This window comes from Peromyscus leucopus, chromosome 6 (genome assembly GCF_004664715.2).
Source record: "Peromyscus leucopus breed LL Stock chromosome 6, UCI_PerLeu_2.1, whole genome shotgun sequence".
NCBI lineage: Eukaryota > Metazoa > Chordata > Mammalia > Rodentia > Cricetidae > Peromyscus > Peromyscus leucopus.
Window position 1 is genome coordinate 44,128,217 of NC_051068.1, and position 21,504 is coordinate 44,149,720.

General features: G+C 41.6%; 1 protein-coding gene across 1 annotated transcript in view; it reads right to left on the bottom strand.

Annotated features, from left to right (window-relative positions):
* The window catches only part of Veph1 (ventricular zone expressed PH domain containing 1), a 222,517-nt gene that overhangs the window by 66,601 nt on the left and 134,412 nt on the right, over positions 1-21,504 (bottom strand). Inside the window, 1 exon segment of the mRNA XM_037206642.1 lies at positions 2,842-2,981. Coding sequence (XP_037062537.1) covers positions 2,842-2,981 — 140 coding nt within the window.

The window sequence follows — 21,504 nt, forward strand, 5'->3', positions numbered from 1 at the left end:
TTATTATAAGAAAAAAGAATGTTACTTTTTATGTTTATGTGCAATTTGGCTCACACCAAAGTCTGAGCTGTTCTTTGCAAGATGTTATTGTTCTTAAGAAGACATACTACAATAAAAACTGGCAGACTCTACACCTTTCCTTACTGTAGTTATATTTTATGACTATGAAGCAGTCAGGACTACATTTCATTGTTTTCTTAATAAGCCTGACTTCATAAAGAAATGTTAGACTATTTTGACTTGTGGCTTTAAATTTTATTTAATTTTGATTTTTCCTTGTCTTAGAATTTTTTGTTTGAAAATTTCATGTATGCATATAAGGTGTTTGATCAAGTCCACTCCTCTATTCCCTCCTCTCCAGTTCCTCCTCTATTCTCTTACTATGATTCCTTCCCAGTTTCACATGTCCTGTCTTTTCTTTTCAAACCTAGTAAAGCCCACTATATTTATGGGTATTTGATCACCCCCTGGAGCATTGGTAGCCTCTCAGGGGCTGCATCCTGGAAATGCTAACTAATTCTCTCAAAGCATCCATCAATTGCCAATAGCTTCTCAGCTAGGAGTGGAGCTTCATGACCATCTCCGAACTCTGTGCTGTGATCTTGTGTAAGCTGTTGCAACCACCATACATTGATGTGCAGCTGTTACGTTGTGTCTGTTTTGCTGTGGTCATCCACTACCTTTGGCTCTTAAAATCATTATACCCTCTCATCCATGATGATTCCTGCCTTGGGAGGAAGTGTGTATAATGTCCCATTTAGGGCTGAGCATGCTTTTATGCTTTACATGTTGGCCAATTGTGGGTCTCTGTGTTAGTTGTTAGTTGCCATCTACTGTAAAAAGAAGCTTCTTTGATAATGGTTGGGTGACGCACTATTCTATTGGTATACCAATAAGTCATTAGGAAACAGTTTAATATTATGCCCATTTAGCATTAACTTTTCTCCCTGAGGGTCTGTGCTCTACCTAACCATGAGTTCTTGACCCTGTTACTGATGCCAGGCATGAGTTCCACCTTGTGGAGTGGACCTCAAGTCCAACCGGAAGCTGTTTGGTTACCCCGATTTTTGTGCCACTATTGTGCCAGTGTGTAGTCTTTTCAGGCCACTGACTGTAGCTCGCAGAACTTACAGTTGGGTAAGGCTGATAATTACTTTTATCCCCTGGTAGCATGTGCGCTGTCTTTCAGCACTGTAAAAACTAGCCAGTGGGGACAAGGCTTCCAAGTTGGTACCAGCTTGGTTTCTTTATATTCCTTGATTCAAGTGTGTGATGTCTTCAGCAGTGCAGTCTTCTCATGATGTTCTAGAGCATGTTATTCTCAACATGTGGGGTTGCAGCCCCTTTGACAAACCTCTGTCTCCCAAAATATTTACATTATGATTCATAACAGTAGCAAAATTTCAGTTATGAAGTAGCAACAAAATGATTTTATGATTGGGGGTGGCCACAACTTGAGGAACTGTATGAAAGGGTCACAGCATGAGGAAGATTGAAAACCATTGTTTTAGAGGGGAACACAAGTAACAGCAAAAGCTTGTCATGGTTAGTTATCTTTGAGACCTAACAGGCGAACACTTTGAAAAGAGGCAGCCTATATTACTTAGGCTTTATATTTGATAACCTCTGATGTCTAGGAAAGGCATTGTCCACCTGTAATTTTTAAATATTCCATTAATTTGAAAAATGTTATTAATTAATTAATTAACTAATTGTGTGTGTGTTTATGGGCATGTGTATGCTATGTTATACAGGTGTGCATGTCAAAAGACAATTTGTACAAGTTGGTCTTCTTCCGTGTGGATCAGGTGAATTAAACTCAGGTCATCAGAGCCACCTTGCTACCTCAGGTGATTTTTGTAGGTATTATAGAAATATTTTATTAATTGAAGTAATTATATGGTTGAATCACTTGGCTTGATTTTCAACCATATTACAACACTCAGATCCTTCATTTTCAATTCTGCCCACCCTTCTATTACCTGCAAATATTTCCCATTTTGTTTTCAAAATACAGATGTTGTTGGTTGCCTTTTAATCTTTGAATCTTTTGGGGGCCTACTACTCAGCTCCCAAATAAATACAAGGAAGCTTATTCTTACTTATAAATGCTTGGCCTTAGCTTGGCTTATTTCTAGACAGCCTTTCTTTACTTAAAACATCCCATCTCTTTTTGTTTCTGGGCTTTTATCTTTCTCTATTCTATATACCTTTCTTTACTTCTTACTCCGTGGCTTGCTGTGTAGCTGGGTGGCTGGCCCCTGGAATCCTCCTCCTTCTCTCACTCCTAGATTTCTCCTCCCAAACTTTTCCTCCTATTTATTCTCTCTGCCTGCCAGCCCTGCCTATCCTTTCTCCTGTCTTGCTATTGACCATTTAGTGCTTTATTAGACCATCAGGTGTTTTAGACAGGTAAAGTAACACAGCTTCCCAGAGTTAAACAAATGCAACATAAAAGACTGAATACATCTTTGCATCATTAAACAAATATTCCACAGCATAAACAAATGTAACACATCTTTAATCTTCTACAACACACAGGCAACAATGAAAAGATCACTGAATTCGAGATCCAGTGATCTGAGTTGTGCTCTTCAATTTCCTTAATTAATAAAAGTGATGTCTAAGATCTCTTCTAGTACTGACATCTCACATTCCACTTTATATTTTAAGTGCAAATTTAATGCTTCTAGGGAGCAGTTTTAAATAAGAATCTCTTTTCATGTTTCCATTTTGGCATAAAATCTTCATCGTTAAGTTGAAAATTTTTCAATAAACGTGATTATAACCATATGTGCTAGCAGCTCATCCAGGAGCCCAATGAGCTTGACTTGTACACACCTGCTGGAAGAGGAACATGATCTGGATCCATGGCTGGGGTGCTTGGCTGATGAGGATGAAACTGGACTTGCTGTACAGGCAGTAATGACCCTTTAAGGAACAGGTAAAGAACAGCTTTGCCACACAACTTTTCATGGTATCTGGAAATAATATAGTATCAAACATTAGTTATGCTTTATGATCCAACACGTAAGCACCTTTAGGAACCATTCTTGAGTTTTCCTGCAGTGAGCTAATGACTCCAAGCAACTCTGGATTTGGGAGTGGATCCATTTCATAGAAGGTACATATTTTAATGTATGTAAATGTAAATATGTTCAAATGAATATGGCTGAGACAGATTGTACTCTGACAACTTTGATCTTCTTTTAAATACCATGCAATGAGGAAAAGATCAGGAAACTCCCAGAGAAATGAAAGCCATTGAGTTACTATAAAGGTCTGCATGTCACCATGCTGTAGTCATTTGATTGGACACATTGAAGTGGGGACATTGGAGGATAAACTAATGAATGAATAGAGGAAATGCAGAATCTACTGGTGGTGGGTAGTGTGCTGCCAACTGTTAATGCTGTTCTTTTGGCTGTGTGTGAACCATAAAGATAGCTTCCAATAAATCCCTCGCAGAAACGTAGGCTCCTGTGCCCTGACCTCACTTGGTTAGAGAGGCAATCTCAATCTGAAAATCAATAACCTGTAGATTCAATGGAATCGTTCCTTAAGGACAAGAAAGTGGTAGGAGGGCAATATGGGTGCTGTGGGATGTTCTGTATGTCAAATCTGTTGCTCTGATTGGTCAATAAATAAAACACTGATTGGCCAGTGGCTAGGCAGGAAGTAGGTGGGACAAGGAGAGAGGAGAATTCTGGGAAGCGGAAGGCGGAGGCAGAGAGACACTGCCAGCCACTGACATGACCAGCAGCATGTGAAGACGCCGGTAAGCCACCAGCCATGTGGCAAGGTATAGATTTATAAAAATGGGTTAATTTAAGCTATAAGAACAGTTAGCAAGAAGCCTGCCACGGCCATACAGTTTGTAAGCAATATAAGTCTCTGTGTTTACTTGGTTGGATCTGAGCAACTGTGGGACTGGCGGATGACAAAGATTTGTCCTGACTGTGGGCAAGGCAGGAAAATTCTAGCTACAATGGGGCTGAAGCAGTGAAGGACCATACAATTAGGCAGTCAAGAATAAATGGATGAGTGAATGTTGTAAGTACAGGTTGAGACTGTATGTGCTAAACACTGTGTGAAGTCTAGATAGTAACAATTATCCTCAATTGACTTCCACATGTTTACATGCTGGATTCCTTGAATTTTTCCAACCCTGTAAGATGAATGATGTTATTGTGTGCATCTTAAATGTCACCCAAAGTCTCCTATGTTAGAAGCTTGGTCACCAACTAGTGGACTTTGAGGATGAGGGTGACTAGTCATGAAGATTCTAGCTCCATCAGTGGATTAATCCATTAATAGGCTCATAATTTGATAGCATTATTGGGAGGCAGTAGGAACCAAGAGGTGAAACCTATTTGGAAGTAGTAGGTCACACTAAGGGCATGCCCTGGAAGTATATATCATAACCCATCCCTCGTCCCCTTCCTCACCCAGCTGCCTCCAGGAGAGCATCTTCCTCTTTCATGCATTTCACCATCGTGGTATTCTATATTACCTCAGGTATAAGCCACAGAAGCCAGGTCACCATGGACTGAATCTTGGAAACCTTGAGCCAGAAAACGTTTTCCTTCTTTAATTAGTTCCTACTGGCATTCGTCACAGCAATGAAAAGCTAACTAATGCAGATGTTACCATTTCTCCTTTAAAAGTGAGGACTCAGGTCATTAGAAAGTTAGTCTAGTGAACCGCTGAGACCACCTTGCTTACCTTCTAACCCTGCATACTATGAATTAGTAAATAAATAGGTACATTGTGTTTAGACAGATGAATGATGTTCAGGGACCCAGAAAAAAATGTTCATTTTTTTTAACCCTATATCAGTTTGAGCCAGGATTTGAACCAAGCAGGGTTGAAACCATGTTGAGATACATTAAAATCTACATACTAGAGGGATATTTAAACTTGTGGAGTCATATTGGTAAATCACCAGGAATTTATTGTTTCAGAATTAATCTGACTTTTAAAATGAAATGTTTTTAAAATTGTCAGATGCATTATGTCTTCTCATAAGAGTAGAAATGGATTGGAGTTTCTTTTTCTTTTTATAGAAGGTATGTATTTTATATGTATGAGTGCTTTGTCCGCTTGTATTTCTGTGCCCCATTTATGTGCTTGGTACCCACTGAGGCTGAAAGAGGGCACCAGCTTCCCTAGGACTGGGGTTCCAGATAGTGGTGAGCCATCATGTGGATGCTGTGTATTTATGCTTTGTTATAAATAAACACCAATTAGATTTACTTTACTCGCACTGGGACTCTGTTTCGTATATGAACCACGGGGTCTCAGATCACATAAAATGGTCAAAGTACTGGAAGAGGAACACCTTCACCCAGGAGCATGCACACTGGCCGTGGAAATAAGTCGGCTCTGGAGAGTGAGGTTTCTGTTAAACCTCTAGCAAACTCAGTCTCTTTTGATATTCTCATATTTTCTTCAGAGCTTTCCAAGCTTGGAAATCTTCTATATCATTAAATTTTAGTTGTTATTTTTCTCTGTGATTTTCCCCTCTGATGCACCACAGAGCATTAAATGGCAGACATGAAAGAGTTGCTGGATGAATGAATGATTAATTAATATAGGTCACTAGCCTGAGAAGAATTAGAGGCCATGATGCTACCATGACTATTATATCCAAATGAGACACATTTGTAAACAATGGTCACAGCTTGCTTTAAGCTCATGAAACAACAGACATAGAGCTATTGTTGCTGAGAGAAATGAGTAAGGCATTCCAACGGGAGATCAAGGGATGAGGGAAATGCTTGAGCTACACCTTGGAAAAAAACCCAAGACTTTGTACTTAGAAAAAGCATTTTAAGTAGAAATGTGCAAAGACTTGCCCTTAAATTTTTCTGATTAAAGAACAATTCTGATTCTGAAAAAAAAAAAACAAAAACGTGAATTGTGCCTGTGGGATGACATCTGAGACCGTCTTTTGGTCTGTGTGTCCACCTGCATAGGCACATGAACCCTCTCCACATAGTTTAAAGGCCATTGGTGCAATATTACGGTTTCTTGTTCAAACATAACCTCTTAGAAGAAAACCTCAGAGGAGAGGGCCTTCTCCATTCATGAACATACAGCTGTTGAAGCAACAATACAGTATCTCATACTGTATGTGTGAAAACCATTTATGGATCTACTTTACTGAGTCCTGGGATGAACCCCTTGATTGACAGGGGCAGTAAGGGGATAATCACACAATACACTTTTCTAGGAGTTGGATGCTAAAAGGCAAGCTCTTGGTTGAACTGCTAAATTTCCATGAGCACTGATGAGGATCCCCAATGCTCACATGCCCCCACTTTAGGAGGCCTGGAACCTACTCATGCCTGTGAGGAGCTTGGCCACCTATCAAGGGCAGCAATCTCATATGGGAAGTTTGACCTTAGCACCATCCAGAAGGAGACAGATGGTCGATAGGCAGGATCACTGAGGTCACTAGTGCTAGTGGATTGGGAATAGTTGGGCTGGGACAAAAAGAACATTCAAAGCACAATAAGCTATTAGTCCTCACTCTCCTCTTTTGGTGGTACCCACTCACCTCTCCAGGGGACCAGGAGGTGGCTCTGAATCTTGCATTGATGTTGCCAGTGCCTCCCCATTTGGAGACTGGTCTAGCCTATGTATGGACTTTCCTGCATCTACCTTGAAGGGCCTAGACAGAAACAACTTGTTCTTTGTGACCAAGAACTAGTGTCCAAAGACCTCTGCTGATGAGCCAACTTCACCTTTTTATGTCTAAGTCTGGGCCTCTTGTTCAGGGCCACTTCATTTTTCAAATTTTTTTATTTAATTAATTAAAATTTTTCTTTTATTTTACATGCCGATCATAGTTTCCCCTCACCCCTCTCCTCCTGTTTACTCCTTATGCCTCCCCACTACCCCCCCACCCCACCAACACCCACTCCTCCCCTTTCTCCATTCAGAAAGGGGCAGGCCTCCCTTGAGTATCAACAAAGCATGGCACATCAAGTTGAAGCAGGACCAAGCTCCTCCCCCTGCATCAAATTAGGCGAGGCTACCCAGCATGGGGAATAGGTTCCCAAAATCCAGCTCAAGCACCAGGGACAGGTCCTGACCCCACTGCTAGGAACCCCACAAGCAGACCAAGCTACACAAACTGTCACCCACATGCAGAGGGCCTAGGATGGTCCCATGCAGGCTCCCTAGCTGTTGGTCCAGAATCCGTGAGTTCCTGGGAGCTCAGGTCAGCTGTCTCTGTGGGTTCCCCATCATGACCTTGACCCGCCTGGCTCATACAATCCCTCCTCACTCTCTTCAACTAGACTCCTGGAGCTTGGCCCAGTGCTTGGCTGTGGATCTCTGCATCTACTTCCATCTGTTACTGGCTGTTGTGAATAATGCTGCTATGAATATAGTTGAGCAAGTGTCCTTGTGGTATGATTGAGCATATGCCCAAGATCAGTATAGTGAGGTCTTGAGGTATATTAATTCCCAATTTTCTTAGAAACTGCCATACTGATTTCCAAAGTGGCTGTACAAATTTGCACTCCCATAAGCAGTGGAGGAGTATTCCTCAGGGCCACTTCTTATATTATTCAGGCTTTCAGTAAATGTGTGTGTGCGTGTGTGTTACATTCTTACAGGCCACCGTGTGCTTCACTGGTGTTTCTGTAGTTGGACAACACAGTGGCATCAAAAATTCTAATATAAGTGAGCCACACTCCTAAAAATGGTGGGATAATATGGCAATTCTTGGATGAGTCTGCTGCTCTATTCTATAGGTCCCTTCCATTCATTGTCTCTTGACCACATTTTAAAAAATTTTTATACTCCTTGCATATCAGGAAGCCAAGACCCTACTTCAGGACTTAAGCAAATCTCATATAGCCTACTACAGCTTGTATCAGAACCAGAAGACATGGACAGTATGGTATATTGGAGAAACGGGGTGCCATCCTTGTTCCAACGGAAGACAGCTGTGGACTGGCACAGAATCCCTCTGGCCATGGAGAATGGCCTTACGTAGCACTGTGAATCTATTCTAAGAGGGAACAATTGTGATTTCATAGCATGTGTATGTTATTGATAATTAGCAAATAACAAAATAAAAGTGCTTATATTTTGAATTTGAATAAATGATCTTGTTTCAATTTATGCTCTACCCTCACTGTTCTCACACATCTCTTGTGGGAAATCCAACACTACTATGTATTATCTGGCCTTTCAGGCTTTTCTCAAAAAGCTTGGATTTTTGAGATGCATCCATGTTACAGGTTAGGATGCTAACCCTAACCCTAGCTTGTAAGCATCCATGACCTCCCACCTTCTTCATGGGATGATGCATGCCAAGTTCTGCTACCAGCACCAGCAGGAGGTAGACACCCTTAGATCAAGGCCCTAGTGGCTTCTGAGTTCTGAGGTGGCCGGGGTTGAACCTGGGTGAACACTTACATAGGCGGCCATATGAGAACAGTGCACCCTGAGCACTCTATTGTTAAAAGACTTTCAGGTTTTATACTCTGGTGCCTGCAGTGGGTAGGTGTCTTACCAATTCCTGGAACTTCCCCAAAGATACATTTTTAACTGTACAGTTGCCAGTTGCTTGACATCTGTCCAGTCACATTGATTTCTTGACTTACAGCTGCTCTGCCCATAGCTGTAAGTTTACTTATGTTCCTTTTCTGGACAGATGCATTTTAAATATATTTTTCTTCCTGATTTCCTCTATAAATCAGTCTAACAGCAACCATCAATAAACCATGTACGAACTGGAACGCCGTGTCTTGAAAGGTCCTCCACCAAGTTAATTAGTCAAAATTACTTTTGAATTTAGTGTTTCTCAAAATTAACAAGAATGACCTTTGACCTAATTCCCAATAGAGTCTTGCTCCAATCTGAGGCATCACGAAGATGGTATTTACTGTCCACATCTCTTTTGACATTCTGTTCTTCTATACTTGCACCAGAGTGACCCAATTAAGTTCTGCTTGAAAGGCATTCTAGAACTTATCTAGCCTGCATCTCCAGCCTTTTCCAGTTTATAAACCCATTTCAAAGACCTAAGAACTACAGGGTTAGGTTTAGGCACCATAATGACTCCACTTTTGCAATTTGCTTTCTGTATTTGTTACTTTTGTGTTGTATCCACAGCACTTGACAGAAACAACTTAAGGGGAGAAAGATTTATTTCCTCCCACAGGGTCAAAGGCATTCAGTTGCCATGGTGGAGGAAGTGTAGTAAGGTCGTTCAGTCCTCAGCAGAAGCACAGGACTTCGTCATGTGCTGTGGATATTGCTCTATATAAATAAAACACTAATGGCCAGTGACCAGGCAGGAAGTATAGGCGGGACAAAGAGAGAGGAGAATTGGGGAAACAGGAAGAAGGAGGAGAGACGCTGCAGCCACCGCCAGGACAAGCAGCATGTAAAGACGCCGGTAAGCCACCAGCCATGTGGCAAGATATAGATTTATAAAAATGGGTTAATTTAAGATAAAAGAACAGTTAGCAAGAAGCCTGCCACGGCCATACAGTTTATAAGTAATATAAGCATCTGAGTAATTATTTTATACGTGGATTGTGGGACTGCGGGGCTTGAGGAACCTGGAGAGAAGCCCTCCAGCAACAAATGGCGCCCAACGGCTTGAGTTTCCACCTTAAACCTGAGAATATTTAATAACCAATTCTAAACAGAGCCAAAACCAGGTTCCTGCTTCTTGTCTCATATGGGCAACTAGACGCCGCAAAACGCAGGTTTGAACACTGGCGGGTTCCTGGCGTGTGCGTTTGACCGGCAGTATGGCGGTAATGAGGCGTCTGCCAGCGACACATTAAGCTCTGTGGTAGATTTAATCTTTACTATTATTTAAAAAAAAAAAAAAAGGCTTCTGGGCTACACCCTGCTTTGATAAAAGCTTAGACCCACTATTTCTGTGACTTGATGACTTCCAGAGCTGGCGGAAAATGTACCACTGCCATGTTGGGAAGCTGAAGTGGGCAGAGCCAGCAGCCACAGCGCTGTTTCAGTCTTAAAATGGTACAGTTTAAAGCAATAGGCTCAAGGTAATATAAAAAGCCACGTAAAGATGGCTACCACACAGAGAATCTGGATTATGTTCTCTTTGATATTCGTAAATGAAGAAAAACATTTGATTACAAAAGCTGTTGAGTTATGCCAAAATGTATATTTTAAAGGTACCTTGACTTCAAAATTTGGATTTAAGGATATGTTGCTTTGGAAAAAAGGTTCTGCTTTTGTTTCCACAGAAAGCCAGAGGCTGTGGATTTGTTCCAGATTAAGATACATCAGGTTTCACCAGCCAAGACACCCTGAAAGGTCTCCGATGACACCATGGCCCAGATGATCCAACATCCAGAGCAGTTTCAAGGCAACTGGTTCACACAATACAGCCTCAAGGACTACCCCATAGGCCTAAAATTTTCTTTGCATCCCCATAAGATACAGCGCCCCCCTCCAGCAGGAAGTAGTAAGAGATGCTATGCCCAAATTCCCAAATATACCAAGCTGGCTTTAGAGATGGAATTGGCTCACTCCCCCTCTAAACCCAGACATATTGCTTAAAAAAATGGTTAAGAGATTCTTAACCATTCTTTAATCAGAAAAGCCCTCTGGTGTGGGATAGAGAAAAACCAATATTTTTATTTAAAACAGATTGATTATAAATGTGATCTCTTTCTAAAAAAGAAAAGGGGATATGATATAGATATATAAGAGGATATAGAGATGATAAGATAAAAGGGTAGATTAATGAATCTTACTTTTAAAGAACAACTTGTTTAAAAGGTTTTACATTGGTATAGATTTTAGTTTATGTTTAAAATGTTTTACATTGGTATAAATTTTAGTTTATTGATACAAACTTGGTGTTAATTTTGTTATACTGTATATATATACTTCTATTCTTGTTTGAGGTATTATGTTTATGTAACTCATTTAAAATTGTAATGGATAATTAAAAAATAGATTAATAATTAGTCATCTATGATAATCATATTTGTAGCCATGTTAGTTAAGTCTTCTAGATATACATAGATATATTTCAGATAGATGGGTAATCTTCAAACACTTCATAGACCTAGAGAATATGGCATTTAAATAACTTAGCATTCTGTTGACGTGAGACACAATTGCTCTTGGCTGCGCCAATTTGATCCCGAGAGAATGTTGGGCTTCTAAGACATTTCCATTTGGAAGTTTGTCTTCTTGGCACAAAATGGCCTACTGGGCAAAGAACTGCCCTTGCCTTGATGGCTGACAGTACAAATACAATGCTGTCCTTTCTGGACAAGCGGAACGAACACAAGGAAAGTGACCACTGTACTCTGCAAAGACAGGGTAAGATGATCTCTCAGAATTCCTGCTTCTAAAAATGGTCTGTCAGATACTCTAGGCCTGTAGCCACTTTGAATGCACCAACAATGCTGAGAAACATTAGGTGACTGTCCAGGCTGCCAGCTGTCTTGGTCTACTCTTGCAACGTTCCTGAAAGTTGCTTACATCCATCTACCATTTCTCAGGTACCATTATGTTCCTTCTCAGGTATTTGATATGGTTGAAGACTAGATAGTTGTAATTTCCTCAATTATGATAAAAGATAAGTTAGATATAAAACCTTAAACTCACAAATATAAGATAGGACATCTTCTTTAATATTGTAACTGCAATTCTTGCTTGATAATTGTTTTGTTATATGTAATTTTACCATGTTAAAGTTAAACCTTCCTTTTTTTAAAAAAAAAAGAAGAAAAGGGGAAGTGCTGTGGATATCACTCTATATAAATAAAACACTGATGGCCAGTGACCAGGCAGGAAGTATAGGCAGGACAAAGAGAGAGGAGAATTGGGGAAACAGGAAGAAGGAGGAGAGACACTGCAGCCACCGCCAGGACAAGCAGCATGTAAAGACTCCGGTAAGCCACCAGCCACGTGGCAAGGTATAGATTTATAGAAATGGGTTAATTTAAAATAAAAGAACAAGCCGGTCGGTGGTGGCCAACACCTTTAATCCCAGCACTCGGGAGGCAGAGCCAGGAGGATCTTTGTGAGTTCGAGGCCAGCCTGGGTTACCAAGTGAGTTCCAGGAAAGACGCAAAGCTACACAGAGAAACCCTGTCTCAAAAAACCAAAAGAGAGAGAGAGAGAGAGAGAGAGAGAGAGAGAGAGAGAGAGAGAGAGAGAGAGAGAGAGAAAAGGACAGATAGCAAGAAGCCTGCCACGGCCATACAGTTTATAAAAAACATAAGCGTCTGAGTGATTATTTTATATGTGGATTATGGGACTGCGGGGCTTGGGGAACCTGGAGAGAAGCCCTCCAGCAACAGTCATGGGCATAACATCAAGCTGGGAAGCAGGGAGTGAGTAGAGTTTTTAAAGATCTTTGTGATGCCTGCTGTTGATGGTCAACTCGAGGGGATTTGAATCACGATGAAAACAACCCTCTGTCATTTACGTGAGGGTGTCTCTGGATTAGGATAACTGGGGTGGGAAGACCCACCCTAACTGTGGACAGCATCATTCCAGGGGCAGGTCCTAGACTGACTACCAAGAGGGAGTGAGGTGAGCTCCAACGTGCACCTCTCTGCTTCCTGACTGTGGATGCTCTGAACTCCTGCTGCTGCATCCCTGTTCCACGAGGGACTTGTACCGGCCAAGTAGGACCCCAGGTAGACCCCTCCTGTTGTGAAGTATTTTGTCACCACAACGAGAAAACTAACCAATGAGTCTCCCCGCAGTGACTCAGCTCCACCCACTAAAGCCCATCTCCCGAAGTTCCCATAGCCTGGGTCTATGGGAAGCATTTCACATCCAAACCATAATGAATCTCTTGACAGATGTAAGGCTGGCAAAGACTCTTCCTTTCTGCAAGCTGTGTTTTTTCCTCTGTTAATTATTTCCTGTGCATGTATAGAAGCCTTTTAATTCATGCAACAGCATTTGTCAGTGGTTGCTCTTATTTCCTGGGCTACTTGGATCTTTTTCAGAAAGCTTTTGTCTATGCCTATATATCTTTAAAAATTTTTTTAGGTTAATTTAAAATTTTTATATCTATGAGTATTTTGACTGCATGCCTACAGGTGTCAAAAAAGGGTTTTGGTTCTCCCTGGAACTGGAGTTGTGGGTGGTTGTGAGCCACCATGTAGGTCCTGAGAAGCAAACCTGGGTCCTCTAGAAGAGCAGCCAGTGCTCTTAACTACTGTCTATCTATTGAGCCACCATGTGTGTTTATCTTGAAGTTTCTGGTTTCACAATAAGTTTTTTTTTTTTAAATCTATTTTCAATCACAAAGTTTGTCGTAATGAAATCCATCATTTTGTACAGTTAATATATTCTAATAATAGAATATCCCTCTTGCTTTGGGTAACACCTTGAAAAAGGAATTGTCCCTTCTAGCACATAACACCTACTGCTGTTCTTAGTGTAGGAGGTTAAGCTAGACCACTCAATAAGTTATTCTAGAGTGTTTATTTGTGCAATATCTACTGCTTACTAAATATAGAGTTTGTTGTAGAATGCATGGTCATATATTTAGGTATTTTTATTACGGTAAAAATATAATAACAAAACTGCTATTTTAACTATTTAAAAGCATAACTACGACTGATGTCTAGTTCCAGAAGGTTTTCATTATTCCAAATGGAAACCTTATATTTATTAAATAATTATTACTCACTCTCAAACCTCTGCCTGGTTCTTGGCAACCACAAATCTGAATTTTTTTCTTTATAGATTTGCCAATTCTGGATATTTCATATAAACAGAATCAACTGGCCTTTTAAGTATTGCTTCTTCATTTAACATGTCTTCAGAGTCATCCATATGGTAACACAGATTAACATTTTCTTTCTTTTATAAGGGTAAATAACACCCCATTGTGTGGATGTGATACATTGTGTAGATATATATATTTTGATATCCATTTGTCTATTGATGGGAATCTGGTTGTTTCTACCTGTTGGTTGTCATAAACAGTGGTACTTCTATGAACACTTTTTGTTTGATTGTTTGTTTTCAGTTCTTTGGATATATATATATGTGTGTGTGTATATATATATATACATATACATATATATATATATTCATACACACATATATGCCAATAATAAAATATTTATCTTACTTTGGATAACATCTTTAAAAAAGAAATTCTGTCTAGCACATGGCATCCACAGCCACTCTTAGTGTAGAAGGGTTAGCTAGACCACATGAGTTATTCTAGAGTGTATATATGTGTATATACACTTATATGTATATACACACATATGCAGTTATGGAATTTCTGGACCATATGTTATTTTTATGCTGAGGAGTACTCATATATTTTCAAATAGTGGTTTTCTTATTCTTATAATGTCCCATTTTGGAAATGAGGCTGTCCTAGTGCAAAGCAGGTGTGTTTGAACAGTGAAACTTGCTGTACCTTTCCTGGTTTCTAGATTATACAGACGGAGAACAGTCTTAGGCAAATATCTCTCAACCAGAACCTTTCTGATGAGGCGACTTAACCATTGGTTCTCTCTGAAAAGGGTTATTGTGGCAACACTATTTACATTTTTAGACTAGTTTCAGGAACATTGCTAATAATCTCCTAAATATAATTAGTCAAACTATAAATTATAAAATTGTTTCCAATTGAACTTGATACTGAATGACTGCACCACACTTACTTTTGATATCCACTAGAGAAAAGCACACGTGCATCTTCTAACCTCAGTCCCACCTACCACTGTGGGAGCCTGGTGTAGTCCTAGCCCAATCATAAGACCCCTCAGGGCAGAGCATTTGAAAGAATGCAATAGTGCCCCACCATACCCTCCTGATGCTTGCCAAATACAAGCTAGATCTCCAAACATAAAGATGTAAGAGAGAAGTCAACATCAAACAAAATCAGAGATACATTTAGGATATTTTCATAGGAGCCCTCAGAGTTTGTAGACATGAAAGCACTTCTGGAATTTATATGAACTTTAAATCAAATGCAAGCCTTTCCCCCCCACATAATGCTAATATAGTTGATTTCTGGCAATGATACAGAGTCACTCTGTGGTTACACTGAGTCAGTGGGAGGCCATATGTTATAAATAAACATTTGGCTCTACCAAGCAGAGACTTATCAAAAGTTGTGCAGAGGCAAATGAGGCTGGCAAGTTGGGATCCCCTGCAGGCAATGGCCCCCATTGTGACTCCTGCAGGCACCATCCCACGTGCTACCAATTACTTTACAATTCTGCATAATACATAACAGCAACCAGATTTGAGGAAGAGAACATTTTAGAAAATTTTATGATTAAATTCCACTAAAATGAGCCTCTTGACATTTTTTTCTCCTTCCTGAAGAGGACAGGACAAGGGTAAGGTTGTCTGGATTTGATTCATTTGCCTCCTCCGTCTCCAGCTGGACATTCTGAATTAAGATCTTGTGTCTCAGCTGCTGCACAGTGGTGTCTTGGCCAAGGGACTGACAATATTGGTAAATCTGTCCCATCTCTGAAAAGTGCATATCAGACTCTGAAGCTCTTGTTAGAGCTTACCCTTTCAGTCCTAATGAGCCTGGCTTTCCTAAGACATTCACTACTTCTGTGTTGACTGAATAATTATGTGGCTGTCATGAGAAAGTCAGGAGGCATCTTGTTCAAGTAAATGCTGCTAACTAAGGTTCACTGGATAGAAAGGAACTAACCCTGTGCAGCCAATTCTGGAGACACGCTATGAATATGGATACCAAATTTAGAACCCTTCTCAAAACAAAGGTCATACTGTAAAATGTGTGTATCTGAAGTATATGGATATAAAAAACAACAGTGTGAGGTTTAGTATGAAACAAAAAAGAGCTCTGGGAATCACTGACAGCAGAGGAGTTAGCCTTGACGATGAAGCTGAGGACCCTAAAGGAGCCACATCCTGGACACCGGCCTTGGGGCAGGGATGAGAACACACATGTGGACATTACTGAGGGCAGAGGGGTTAGAACTAACGGATCTCGAAGATCAACAGCCTGGACAAGGGCCTTGGGGCAGGGATGAGAATATATGTCTAAGAAAAAGTGTGGGAGCAAGAGGCAGGGGCATAGCTATGAGTCAGGATCAAGTCCTAACTGTGCCACCGACTGGCTACATGATGTTGGGGTGGGTAGATTGACTTTCTGAGTCTGTTTTGTCAAGTAAAACTGGGACAGCAGCAGCTATATTAAGAACTTGCTGTCAGGATTAAACAAAGTTATTCCAGCTAGGCTGTGGCGCATGTCTTTTCCTGCGGGCTGCAGGAATATATTATAAGAACTCAGCTGGTTATGGCAAAGCCACTACCTGAAGGGATCAAGGAATTCCTCCAGAGGAAGCCAAATTCCAAGGAGGTTTTGGTGTTACTTGGCTTGTTATATATCAGCTGTCTTCTGTTATGACAATCATGTGTGCCTTCATAGCTTCCCCAATTGACTTTTCCCTAAGAATTGCTAACAGTGTGGACTGATCACTATTTGGACATATACATTCGAGGTATTTGGAGAACAACCTCGGGAAAAGACTTCCTTTTCTCAGGCCCATCCGTTTCTTCTCCTTTTAGCGCTGGAATCAGATATCTCCCTTAGCCACATTCAAGGACTAACAGAAATAACAGTCCAAACCACCACATAATAATCTCCTGAAATTAAGGTAAATTCCATATGGAGACACCGCCTAGGTCAGGTGGACATTAAGTAATAGCTTTGCACAATTTAGCTTGGACTCTCCTTTTCTTACAGCCTTACTAACTTTATAGACCTCTAACTCATTACTTGTAGGAATATTTAGATAACCTTCTGCACTGACAACTATGTTCAGCCAGAACCCCAGTTCAAACCTCCCTGTAATTATCATCATTGGCAGCATCCGGCCACACCCATGCCCAGATAGAGGAAAGTACCTTATCAGAGATACCTCTGTACTCTCTAAGAACAGACTTAAGCATCCAGACTACCCATTTGAGAAGGCCTGGCGGATGTGCCAATTAAGCTTAACTTTCTCCATTCCAAGTCTTATCTCTAGTTTTAGATCCACCCTTAACAATTAACTCAGAACTAAAGGGTTCCAACTTACAGGTACATCTAGCTGTGTAGGAAGCTGCCTAGCCAAGTTGCCTAGGGACAGAGCACACTTGCCAGAAATGGCAGGAGCAGAGATGACTTGGAGAGATAAGGGCCAAGGAGATTAAAAGGCAGTTTTATTTTCAGAGAAGAAGGATAGAACCTAGAGGTATAAGGAGACAGAGAGGAAAAGAGGGTAGAGAACTGGAGGATGGAGAACTCAGAGGGATAAGGAGGATTTTGACCAGAGAGAACATGTGGATGGGATGGAAGATGAGGAAAAACCAGATGGGGAAGTACTAGCTGGGTAAGAACCAGATGAGAAGGACCTAGATGAACAGAATTAAGACGAGATAATTAAGATAGAACTTAACAGGAACAGTAAATAAAAGTAGAGAGAAATCAGACAAGAGAGGAGCTAGGCACGAGAACAGAACTGAAGCTGTGTAGACAGGATTTTATCCCAGAGGAAAAAGTAGATGGGCAAAGAGCTTGGTGTACTTAGATTCATTTCTCAAAAATAATTCTCACTGTTCGTAGTTTTCTCTTCTGAGCCTCTGGGAAGTATAATATTAAGGCTGGTCCTTTGAATATTATACAAGATTCTTTAATCCCAGCACTCTCAAGGCAAGGCAGGGGTATCTCTGTGAGTTCAAGGTCAGCCTGGTCTATTTCCAGGGCAGCCGGAACTACACAAAGAAACACTGTCTCTAACACCCAAAAAGAAAACAAAAAAGTTATTTCATTTATTATTTTATTCAATTACTATTCACCATGTACCATAAACTGAAATTAATTTTTTTTTTTTGCTACTAATAAGCTTACAATGCATAAGCACAAGGTGATCTGGATCTGGACCTGAGATGGACCCTGGAAATTGGCTTATAATGGATCATGTGAAGGAGAAAGGGGCTGGATCCCAGTCACGCAGCCCTTAATCACTACTTCAGATTGACTGGCCTTCATCTCTCTCTTGTTCTTTCTCCTCTTCCTTTGTTCCCCCATCTTTTCTTTTTAAATTCATATAACCCATGTCCCTGCTGGATGACTCCAAGTCAAATTAGGCCACATGACTGCTAAGGTCTTTTGGCATCTTGCAGAATAGAACACTGGAACCTATCTCTGGTGACAGGGTAGGTGGTGTCCTAGCCTCCATGCAAATACTCCCCAGCTTTCAGATATCACAGCTGCAAAATCAGCTGAAACCAGACAGATCTGGGTAACCGCGGGTCTATGCTGTATGCAAGAACCAGCAGTAAAGAGGAGAACAAAGGCTGATAGACTTAGTTTTATTTCTTTTTAAAAGTAAATCTTTTTGTTTGTTCATTTTTGTTTTTCAAGACAAGGCTTCTTTGTGTAGCCTCGGCTGTCCCATCACTGGCTCTGTGGACCAGGCTGGCCTCAATCGCAGAGATCCACCAGCCTCTGCCTCCCGATTGCTGGGATTAAAGGTGTGCACCACCACTACCCGGCTAAAATACATCTTACTTTTAGTTAGCACACACAGTATTAGGTTTCACTGTAGGATTTTAAGATTAAATTAGATTTTGCTGATTCTCTTTCCTGATTATCCCCCTCATGCTCACTGGGTCCCCTGCACCTTTCCACACCCATAACTCTCCCTTTTCCTCACTTTCATGTCCTGTCACCCTCCTGGAGGTCTCCTTTCAGGTGTCACAGCGTAGACTGCACTGACCTTCACTTGTATACACACATAAAAACATAACCTAGGGTCCACATAGAAGAGAGGATGTGTGATTTTTTTTTTTTACTTTTGAGTCTGAGTTACCTCACAATACAATTCTTCCCAGTTCTACCGGTTTTCCTGCATAGTTCATGATTTTATTTTTTTCTTTGTGTCTAAATAAAATTCATTGATTGACACAGATGTGCCAGATTTTTATTATCCATTCCTCTGTTGATGGACATCTGGGCTGGTTTCACCCCCTCACTGCTGTGGATAGGGCAGCAATGAATATGGATGTGTAGGTATCTCTGTGGTTTGACGTAAAGTCCTCTGAGTAGAAACCCAGGAGTGACACAATGGGACCACATGGTAGTTCTATTTTTAAGGTTTTGAGAAGCCAGCAATGTAAACTAATTTGATTTCTGTTTCAAGATTGCATTTGTCTGCATGAACCAGGGGCCCTTATTTTGAGTGTGGCTGTCAGGTTCTTCCTGCAGGCCTCACATGGCAAATGCCCACTGTTTCATCCCCCTCTGACTTGATGAGTTGGCTTTTCCCCAATTTAAGTATCACGTAGTATAAATCCAAAGATGAACATCCAAGACTGGCTGTGGGCGGCCTTAAAGAGGGTCCAGGGTGTGCTATGATTTCATGATCTGCACTGACAGAAAATCCCACTGGCTGGAGCCTGAGGTGCCATGACGAACAGGAACATCTGTGGATGAGTGTTGGCACAAACTTTCCATTCAGGATAGCTACAGTTTCTTTTATTTCCTGCCTTCCCTAGTCCATTGCAGAAACAAGGGCTGCTGAGTTTGATTTGATTTGATGTTCTGTCAAAACTGAAATCAGAGGGCTGGGGAGATGGTTCAGCAGTTGTAAGGGCATGGGCCACTCGTCCAGTGGGTCCACATTTGGTTCCCAGCACCAGCGGTCTGTAACTCCAGCTCCAGGGGGATCTGATGCCTCTGGCTTCCATGGATACCTGCATTTATGTACACACACACACACACACACACACACACACACACACACACACACCTAGGGGATCTGATGCTCTGGCTTCATGGATACCTGCATTTATGTACACACACACACACACACACACACACACACACACACACACACACACCCTATAAAACCAACAAGCAGCTACCTCACCCAATCACCTTTATTAATGTTATTATAATAGGCACTGCAGTCCACAAAGCAACTAAAGGCAGCATAAAAAAGTCTGACATCTCTTCACCTTCATTTTGTACTTATAATCTTCAGTATCTCAAATGCTACTGTTCACAGTGTCTTTTTGTTTTGTTTTGTTTTTAGACCCCGCCCCCCAAATGGTATCCAAACTTGCAGCTTCCTTGGATATACCATAGATAACAGGTCAGATTTGTAGACATCTTTACTGCAAGAAACTGGTTACCCTACATACCCTAAACACTATGTAGGGTACCCCAAACAATGGTGAGCAGCAGCAGATCAGTCACCTTCCAAATAAGGACAATTGTCTATGATATCAAGGCTGCATCCTGGAGTGGCAGCATCATCTTGTGGGAGCCAGACTGCTCCATTCAAGCAATGAGGGCCGTTTCCAGCCACCGTGGGAACCAGAAGCTCAATCAGACAACGCCAAAGGCTGCTTATTTATGCAGCGTCCTTATCCGCTGCCTCTCTGTTTGAAGCCATGTCAGTGCCCCAGATGTGGATGGGGAGCCACTGAGCCACCTCTATCTGCACCTCCCAACAGAGTCACACTGCTCCAGTCGCCTTCCTTCACTTCTCTCTATCACCCGTGGGACAGTGGCTGGATCTGGCCTGTTGGGAACCTGGGCATTTGCTCTAACCTTCCAGTAGGACTGTCACCCTCAAGGTCGGTGGGCTGGTCTTTGAAAGTTTGCTGTGGAAAAGCCAGCGTCTACGGGCAGGGAAGTATTGGGATGTGTTTTCTCCTTGACGTTCCCAAAGGAGTAAAGCCACTATGCGAAGACCGACGGGAATGGGATGCGTGTGACAAAGAAGCCCAAATACAATGAAGTGAGGAGAACATGAAAGACAGGGAGAATACTCAAGATTCACTGAGGGGAAAGAAGTCAGGTCAAAGAGAAGACAAGCATGCCTCGGTGCTCGAGATAACCTGGAAGCTGGGATGCTTTCCTCTAAGTAGTGGGCGCTGGGCTGGAATATAACCAACGTCTGCTTTGAGATGAAAGAGGGAAACAGGACAAAAGGTAGAGGGCTCGACAAAATAGTCACTCAACTTTGCACACTTCCCATCTCTCATCAGTTCTGTAAATGTGCTGCTGGGAAAAGGAGACGTGAGTTCCAGGACGGGTGAGTGAAGCCTGTTAGTGAAGTTCAGTTGGCGAAGACCACAGCGACCCTTGAAGTTTGCATCCGCCACTACCAAGCACACACCACTCCTTACCACAGTGCTCTGTCTGTACTGTTCATAGTGTCCCCGTCCCTGTCCGTGTCCCGCCCCCCCCTCCCTCCCTGCACCGTAGCTGCCAGCCTCCCTCTATCTTATCATTCCCTCTGTGGACTGACAGCCAGCCATGCAAGTCACTGCCCTAGAAACCTGCTTCCTGTCACTTCTCGTCTTCCGGATTTCTACCCCTTCCTCACTTGAAAGGCTCTCATCAGTGACACTGAGTCAATGCAAATATTAACAAATATTTCTGTGGGGCATTAATGGGGGGGGAAGGAGAGCAGAGGTGCTTTGGCACAGCCTAAAGGGAATATGAATATTGTA